Source organism: Penaeus chinensis, chromosome 42, assembly GCF_019202785.1.
Source record: "Penaeus chinensis breed Huanghai No. 1 chromosome 42, ASM1920278v2, whole genome shotgun sequence".
In the NCBI taxonomy this organism is placed as follows: domain Eukaryota; kingdom Metazoa; phylum Arthropoda; class Malacostraca; order Decapoda; family Penaeidae; genus Penaeus; species Penaeus chinensis.
Genome location: NC_061860.1, coordinates 17791719 through 17801718, shown reverse-complemented (window position 1 = coordinate 17801718; position 10000 = coordinate 17791719). Strand labels below are relative to the sequence as shown.

Here is a 10000-nt window from a genome sequence, read left to right as displayed (position 1 = left end):
CACTGAAGCCTAATGCCTGTATTTTGTGCCACATTGTAGATGGGTTACATCTACAATGGGTAACTATGAATGAAAAATACCCTAAATTCCAGGTGATAGCTACAGCAATAACTATCTGCTGCTGGGGTACCCATGCGTGAAGCAACACAGCGGGCAATGTAATGAAGTATAAATCAAGAACATGAGTGTCTTGTACATGAGACACTAGCTGCTGTATGTTTTTTGGCCATCTCATCAGTGAGATGCCTGTCACTGTTGGATTAATGTATCAGATACACTAGAGTATCAGAAACACATGAAAAAAAAAAAAAAAATCTAATACTACCAAATCACCAAAATTATAGTTGTGGCCAAGCACCAAATACATTAGGTATTTTGTCAAAATTGTGAGTAGGGCTGCAGCAAGAATCTGTCTTACTAATAGTATTACAAATACAGTTATTATAGAGATATTTCCTTGAGGAAAATTATGTCATACTTATGGTAAAGTTAATGAACACATAAATTACAGATAAGGGAAAAAGTACTCTCCAGATCACCTCTTCAGTTCACATTTTCCTTGACCCAATGCCACCGGGTGGATTCCTGATATCCATAGTGGTCCAGGCCCAGCTGCCAGGGGATCGTGTTTCACCATAGTGTGCACGGTATGACCATACATGCCACTGGAAAACAGGATTGGCACACCACTTCATGTATGCACATGCCACCAGAATATAGTCCAGGCATGTCATGGCACATACGTACATGCCACCAGTGGCAACAAGTTAATAGCATCCAATGCTGTGTGAACTTAATTGTTATATGAAAAGAACAAGGTAATCTGAAGAGTTTTAATCATACTCCCATAAATCCTATTAGTGGTTGACCCTACACCCACCTCAGAATCACTTTGGAAGTCTCCCTGCAGTCCAGAGGTGCCCTTTGTCCACACCATGTTGCGCATCTTGTGCTTGAAACACAAGAGGGCATTGCGGAAATCATCTTCACTCATCTCTTGGAACGTGGCCATCTTCTCCATGGGCATTGTGGTGTACAGCTTCAGATATGATCTCATCACACTGATTTGCTGTTGTTGCTGTACTTCATCCAAGAAAACCTACATAAAAGAAGTATAGTCAAAAACACGTGGTAGATGGGATGGAACAAATACATACCACATCCAGTTTCTTTCTTTCTTTCTTCTTTTTTTCCCTTTTTTCTTATCATCTTTATACATACATGGCTCCATAAGTACTTAATCACTAAGGAGCCAATTACTAGTCTTATCTACCTACTAAATGCTTGACTTTTTCTTGATTTTTGAAAAACATATTTATTTTATTACTGTTAGTATTTTGATAATTATAATTATAATAACTATAATGTCAACAATAATAACTATAAGTTTAAGTGGCATCAGAAAAAAACAATCTCCCAAATTCAAGGAATTGGGAAATTGGGTAAGGGTATGTTGGCTGATCACTTGTGGAGCCACCTGTATGCAACAAATTTCACAGTGGACAGTACATATGCCCGTGTACAAAGGGTTATAAAAGTTATAAATCTCCTGTTCACTACTATTATATACAAAATGCTGCAAAAATATGAAATTGTATTTTTGATGACATAGAACTAAAGCACTGACTACAGACATACATTTGTCATAGAACATTCCTGAGTAATTCAAAGTCATTATACAATATGTTTCTAAATGTGATTTACCTTCAGTGAGTTACCCTGCTAAAAATAAATAATATCATACTTACATGAAAAAAATTAAAGAATTTACATGCACTTACCTTCAGCTGCTGTTGGAAGGGTTCTTTATGGTAGTTGGCAGAGGCAGCATCAAATGGAGGCGGGACAGGACTCAAGAATTTGGGACACGCAAAGGTGAAACTGGCAGTGAATTCTGCCGTATCATTACGCTGTTGGGCAAAAAATATTGTTAAGAAAATTTTAGATCTTCTTAAAAAGGTTTCTTTTTAGCAATAATAGACTATACAATATTTCTTTATTTTACAGCAATACACCATAAAATGAAGATTTTTTTTTTCATAATTCATACCCATCTGATTCATTGTAATCACAGGTAATATGAGCAGAATAACAAATACTACAGTACCTAGTCAATTCTACAAAGGGTTGTATTTCCATAGTCACAAAATGTTTGACTGATATTATAAAGTCACACTAAAATATGTCTACTTTCACAGTCCTTTTAACCCAATGCCGACGGGTATGACGTGTACGTACGTGCTATGCCCACTGTGAGTAATTGTTTGATATTTTTACACATAGATGGCTACACTTGTACTAAGTCACCAATGAGCCAGTTACGAGTATTGCCAGTCTCGCCCGTTCACCCTTTTCTTTGATTTACAAAATATTTTACGTTCTCTTATTTTGCTGTTACTAACGTTAAAAAACATTTTAATAATTATAATTTTTATAATAAAAAAAACACCATTGATATTCATAGCACTAGTAAAAAATACATTTTTCCCGCCATTTAAAATCAGGCACAGTCACAAGTTCTAATAATTGATTCCTTTATGGCTAAGCACTAACAGAGCCATCTATGGGCAGACATTTCACAAAAAAAATATAGAAAATAGCCACAGCATTTTCTTCATTTTTTGTTCATTTTCCCCAGCAGCATTGGGTTAACATACATGAGTATTTCTAAGGGGATTTACGTGGACACAACAATGAAAAAGCAATGTGCCTCTCTTATACAAAGGAAGCATCAACAAAGCAAATGATGATACTTACAGACATGCGAGACATTTTCTCAGCAAGAGTTTTCTCCCTCAATGAAGACTGCACTGCCTCGTCTATTCTCTGGGGGTGAAGCACCATGCAGATGGCAAGAAGGATATACATCTGCTCAGTCTACAAGAAAGAAAGAAATAAGGATAAGACACAGATTCATTAAACCATTGTAATGTTAACCACTGTACATCCCGATTCTCAATAGAACTGTAAACAAACAAAAACTAAACACTGCAGCAGACACCTGAGAGAAGGGTGCCTTCCTGACCAATAATTCCAATCCTGCATTACTTTTTATTTCTAAGACAAATGACAATCATGTTGAAGTGAAATCTAGAGCTGCTTATAGCAGCAACATTGCCAATGTTTTCTGACACTTGCATTTAGAATCATTTTCTTCATTAGCTACCCCAATATCTCACCAAATGCATGCTTCTGAATTTTTTGGGCGATAGTCAATTTTACATTCCAAGGAATATGTGACAATAACGAACATGAAAAAACAAACCTGCTTATTAATCTGGTCATTCTGGTAGTTCCTTGTTTGGAACATGGCCTTTGTGCGCTGGATGTACACAAGAATATTGGAGAAGGTTCTGATGGCATCGGCATACCTACGCATCATCATATATGCAAAACCAACATAGTAGTATGTGGTGATCTGGCAGGCAGGCACACGCGAATACATTGACTTCTTATTCAATTCAATGTTCTCCAAAACCTGAAACATGAATAAACTTTAAACTGCTGCAAATAGTATTTCCTATCAATGACTATCACAACTTTTAGTTTCATAAATGGCTAAGTAAATGCACTCTCTCTCCTCCAGATCCAAAGAAACTTCACAGAGTAAAAAAAAAAATTAATAAATAAACAAGCAAAAAAATAAATACATGCATAAACATATAAATATACTACATATTAACCCAAATGTCAGGCATGACATGTACATAATTGCCATGCCTACTGTGAGTTTATTTTACTAATTGTTTTTACACAAAGATGGCTACACTTACTAGGTCACCAATGAGCCAATTATGTTTACCCTTTACCTTGATTTTTTAAAATATTTTATGTTATCTTAAATTGCTGTTACTAATTTCAATAACATTATAGTAATTATAATGTCTGTAATAAAAATAACACTCGATATTCATAGCATTATTGTAAAAAATGTTTTTCCCACCAATTCAAGAAAAGGTGAAATCAGATAAGGTCACAAGGTCTTACTAATCGACTCCTTTGTAGCTAAGCACTTGCAGAGCCATCTATGTGCAAAGATATTAAAAAAAAAAAAAAAAAAAAAAAAAATGAGCACAGCATTTTCCCAGCAGCATTGTGTTAATCTACGGATGCCAGGCATTTAAATCAATCACATTGGTTCTGCTATATCATTTTTGTTTATACACAGATAATCTCATAAGTGCATTGACATCAAGAAGTCAATTACTATGCCTACTTTATCTCACTTGTTTACTGCATTCCTTAAACTTTCAGGAAATAAACATGTATTAAAATTATTATTCCAAATAATATTGTTATTTATAGATATCTTAAATGCACTCACATACAATACACACAAGCACGTACAATATATATATATATATATATATATATATATATATATATATATATATATATATATATATATATATATATATATATATATAATATATATAAATATATATAAATATATATAAATATATATAAATATATATAAATATATATAAATATATATAAATATATATAAATATATATAAATATATATAAATATATAAATATATATAAATATATAAATATATATAAATATATATATATATATATATATATATATATATATATATATATATATATATATATATATATATATATATATATATATATATATATATTATATATATTATATATATATATATATATATCCACACATTCAACATGCACACATACACATACACGTACACATGTATGCATGCATGCACATACAACACAGACACATATATACACATACATATTCATACACATACACATACATAAACATGTACATACACAAATACACCCATACATATACATGTACATTTCATACATACACAAATGCATATATACGCACATTACAATGATAACTCACCTTAATAGCTTGGTAATAGTCCCCAAGAAGAGAGTGAAGCCTCAGGAGTCCAATCAGGGAGAAGTAGCCCAACATCTTGTAGAGCGGGTGACGGCCAAATTCCCCTGCAACACTGTCTGGGTCTCCACCTGTTGTGTACACCTGACAATGGAAAGTGGAGTTTTTGAGACCATCCATTAGTTCAAGCAAAAAAAGGAGAAAGACAATGTGCTACAGAAAGAGAAGGAGAGAAAAAGGAAGAAAAATAGAAGACTAGTACCACACTTGGAGGCTTGACATCAATGGACTGTCTTGTGTTAACCCAATGGCGACAGGTCACGGCTATCGCCGTCATAACAATACGCACGATGTGAGGCGTGCGGCTGTCCGCAGCGGCGCCGCGCCAAAACGCCCCGAGGCAATGATTCGGCTTGATGGACCGATATCACGCGCTCAGAGTCGGCGCGCTGCCGCCGTTCGCCAGAGCGTAGAGGTTTTTTTAATTTGCTATACCCGGCGCCATTGGGTTAAAAATGTGAATTTTGGTATTTTGAAGATATCTGCCATTTTAAAATCTTACTATTCAAAAAGCCTTCTAATGCTTCCCAAACCTGAAATTTTTTAGGGGGGTTGGGTTACTGCAAAATATTGTAAATTTGCACATTCCCTCAGAAATCTAGGTATTGCATTGTTGTCAATTAATGTAGTACTGACTTGGAATGCTCTGGATATAAATATCCCATAAATTTGCATCATATTCTTATATTTCTGTAAGTAAATCTAGCTCTGGAATGAATATGAAAAACGTTTCATATTAGACAAAGTATAAAACTCACACTTATTTTTGCTTCCCCTAAGAATGCTAAGCTCATTCCTGGATTAGTTCAACAGACTAAAAATGAATGTATGCTTAGTATTACATGAATAAGTGTTGTAAGCTGACAAAAATACAGCAGGACTATATTAGCCAACTGCACTAAATTAATATAAATGTTTTTGCAAACAAAAAGCTAACGGATTAATTTTCTTATCAAGTTTGAAAAATCCTTCCGGCTGTAAATGTGAAAACACTAGATCTAACCCATAAACATCAACAATAGTACATAAAAAAAATCTAGGACGAAAAATGTAAAATATAATCTATTATCTTATTTGCTTAATCAACCAAGTTAAATCCTCTCCATTTACCAGTCATTCAACCTCACCTCAAGCTGCCTATTGATGTTAGACTTATCAACTAAGCAGTGAAGAACATTCAGAACAGAGTGAACATTCCATATCTTGGGAGATTCCTTCAGCATTTCAATCTCAGGTTCACTCTTCTTGCCAAGCTTGGAACGAAACTGGGAGAAGGACTGGAACTGGTAAATGAACTCATCAATGATTTCCCAGAGCCATTGATTGGGTAATTCTAGAGGCACTGGAGTCTCTGCACCTGTTGAGATAAAGATATTTTAATAATAATAAATAATGCAGATGAGCAGATGAATCACTGACTGACTTTTTAAAAAATCTTGGCAGAGTCTACTAAAACTAAAATGTTAAAAATGTTTAATTTGGAATGAAAGAGTATCAAACTCTTTCATTGTATAACAAATGGAAATAATAAAATAAAGGTGTGGTACATGATGAAAAACCAAGCTCAGAAACAAACATAATAGGCTGTGCTCATATTTTATATTTCTGTGAAATGTCTCTGCACATAGATGGCTCTGCTAGTGCTTAGCCACAAAGAAGTCAATTAGTAGACCTTGTGACCTTACCTAATTTCACCTTTCCTTGAATTGGCGGGAAAAATTTATTTTTTACTAGTGCTATGAATATTGACAGTGTTATTTTTATCATAAACATTATAATTACTACAATGTTATAAGCATTAGTAACAGCAAAATTAGAGAGCGTAAAATATAATACTCGTAATTGGCTCACTGGTGACTTAGTACAAATGTAGTCATCTATGTGTAAAAACAATTAAACAAGTAAACTTACAAGGGGGCACGGCATGTACATGCATTCCATGCCTGTCGGCATTGGGTTAAACAAATATGTGAAACACAGACCCCCTCCCCCCACACACACAACTTACTGAGAATGTAATTGAAGAGATTGCAATAGTTATAGTAGGACTCAAACCGCTGTGGGATGGTAGGGCCTCCTGGCACTCGAGCATAAATGTGCCGATAGTATAACTCTCGGTAGAGGATAAGGAAGATGTCATCCCGACCTTCTTGCTCAACCAGCTTGTTGCCATACAGGTCCTCAACATCGGGCCATGACTGTGTCTTGTAGTACTCCTCGGTTAAGCGGTTAAAGCTGTGGGTACAAGCAACTAATGAAGGACTGTATTATGTTTAAAATTGTATATCTTGGCAAAATATGTCATCAAAAGAAAAAAGGGACATCTACAAAATGACAACATTGTCATAAAGAGAGGAAAAAACTACACTTATGATATATGAGTTAATCAGCACAGGCAAAGAATAACAACAGAAATTAAGAATATAGGTTGAGATTAATACTGTGTGGACACATGGCAATCAAGTGGGGGTCCATAGGTGGAGCCCACAGCTTGGGAAATACAGCAATTGCATGGTGTATTTTACCATTAAGGTTGTTGGATGAAGTAATTTAGTCTCTGAGGGTATTGCGACTTCCTCAACAACTACAAAATAAAGTCAAGAACTTACTCAACATAAAGAGGAGGGACGTCATAGACATTGCCATCCCTTATTGCATCCCTGAAATAAGTAATGTATTTCTTGACCTCTTCAGGTATGGAGTAGGTTGGATAGTGGCTTCGGTCACCAAACTCCTCTAACCTGTCGGCATACTGGAAGTTCTCGGTTGTCTCGAGGGGATAACTTTCATACTGAAATGAAAACCATTATAAATACAGTATAATACACCAAATGCTTAGAAATAAAATTGTCTGAATATTATAAAAGTGCATCCCAGTACTATAATGGAGAACCACACATCAGCTGACCAAGAAAAGAAGTTTTATTTCTTTCTTCTCTGGGTGTTTCATCCTGTACTTTTTCTAGTTTCATCATGCATTTTTTCAAATGTTTCTTTAGACAAGCTAATTAATCCTTTTACAACATCCCTTTACATCACTAAAATATTTTGGAGATAATGGATACTACATGCAATTTTACAAGGTAATGCATTTTTGACATCCCTTTTATTTTTTAGTGATGCATGTAACGCTTTGATTGACCATGTACCACTCTCATCGCAACTGTCTAGCTCTCTAGTTATGTCTACCCCTCATCCCTAATGATCTTATGGGAACCTATGCAATATAAGGTTTTTTGTTTTTTTGGTTGGGGGAGCATGAAAGCCCGTTCTACCCATTTCATATGTGGTTAAAATTCAACAAAAAACACAAACAAAAATCAACGAAGAGGTGCATAACACATTTTTGGAGCTGGAGCAAGAACATGGGGAGGTTGGCAGTGTTGCTAACAATCCACTGCATCATTGGAGTTGATTATTTGAAAACTGCTTTAATTTCATAAAAGTAAAGGATAAGGAAAAAGGTAAAAGGAAAAGGTAAAAGGAAAAGGTAAAAGAAAAAGGTAAAAGGAAAAGGTAAAAAGAAAATGTAAAAGTTAAAAGAAAATGTAAAAGTACATATGTAAGGTAAGATACGGTAGGGTAGGGTACAGTTAGGTAAGATACAGTGAAGTATTGTAAGGAACACGAAGGAACAGTGATGAAAAGTTTGGTAAGGTTAGGTTAGGTTAAATGTAGTGGATACAGCCAGAAAGGGAGCAGATTGTTAGCAACACTAACCTACACCTGTCCACTGTTCCTGACGCTGCTGCTAAAAGTGTAATGTTTGCCTTTTTCATTGATTTTCTAATATGATTTTGTTCATTGACAACCTTGTATGAAATGCATACAGCACAACTTAATGCTCCCCCACCCAAGAAACATGGGTTAATTTTTTTTACTATCTCGGACAATACTTATATCATCAGATTTATTTCTGTGTGATGTGAACAACTCTGACGATCATTTCCATTGCATTCACCACCAAACAATCTTGATGTGATTAGATAAGTCCCGATAGCAGGGGAAGGCATGAAATATGTAAAATAAGCACAAAAAAAAAAATTAAAATCGCCTCATGAAACTCTACCCAATCAAACCCACCATTTGGTAAAAATCTACGGGACTACACATAATCCAAATCCCCTATCGTAATACAATAAATACAACTGCATCACAAAACACGTATGCGCAGAAGGTTATTGTACAGAATAGCATAAATAATAACCAAAACATGAAGAAGAAGTAGTAGAACTAAAAGAATGAATGACAAACATGAACCCAGAAAAACAGACACTGGTGATTACAAAATAATAATTCTCACAAGTCCATAGTAATACATGATAGATTACAGGAATTTTGTTTTGATCCTTGCAAGGTAAACACGATGGGGACTTTCGAAAATGATGGGGACTGTCCTGTATCTTCTTTATTTTTTTATTTGTGCACCTTTGGCCATAGATGAAAAGTTTAAGTTATAATCAAGGTATCCATACACTTCTTTTTACTGTAATCCTGATTGTCATACATGGAAATTTTTTTGAAACAAGAGCAAAACAACAACAAAAAAATTATATCCCACAGGTCACCAAACATCACTGGGAGGAGGGGTAGGCATAATGAAAATACTTATTAGCAATGGGAAAGAGGTACACATTCAATCACAGCACTATATGCATTACCAGTAAAGCATAAGGCATAGCAGAAAATTGTTGGGTGAAACTATAACCAGAACAAAAACAATTCATATGCAGAAGGCAATACAATATTAATGTATAAAGAGTTCAAACAAAAACTGCAAAGAGCAATTGCAATGACTGTACAATGCTTAATGGCATTCTATCCTCTCTCTCTCTGCTATCTCTCTACAATTAATAATTCATAATGAGTATATATTTAACTTTCTATCTGCCATATAAACAGATATTGCAGAATTCATCATGCCATTTATACCATATACATTTCATTGTTACGGTGATGGTTCAGGAATGAAGAAATAAAATACAGTATTTGTTAACAAGAGCAATGCACCCTGCAGAGTCAGCCATTTCATTACATATGAGGCCACAGCAGCTGTGCCTG

At 34.7% G+C, this 10000-nt stretch overlaps 1 protein-coding gene across 1 annotated transcript in view; it reads right to left on the bottom strand.

Annotated features, from left to right (window-relative positions):
* Positions 1-10000, bottom strand: part of LOC125047832 (eukaryotic translation initiation factor 3 subunit L-like) — a 12296-nt gene that overhangs the window by 1617 nt on the left and 679 nt on the right. Inside the window, exons 2-9 of the mRNA XM_047646339.1 lie at positions 7549-7730; positions 6948-7174; positions 6067-6296; positions 4883-5023; positions 3266-3478; positions 2758-2877; positions 1782-1910; positions 881-1099 (exon numbers count right to left, since the gene is read on the bottom strand). Of these exons, the coding sequence (XP_047502295.1) occupies positions 881-1099; positions 1782-1910; positions 2758-2877; positions 3266-3478; positions 4883-5023; positions 6067-6296; positions 6948-7174; positions 7549-7730 (1461 nt within the window). The remainder of the gene's footprint in view (positions 1-880; positions 1100-1781; positions 1911-2757; positions 2878-3265; positions 3479-4882; positions 5024-6066; positions 6297-6947; positions 7175-7548; positions 7731-10000) is intronic.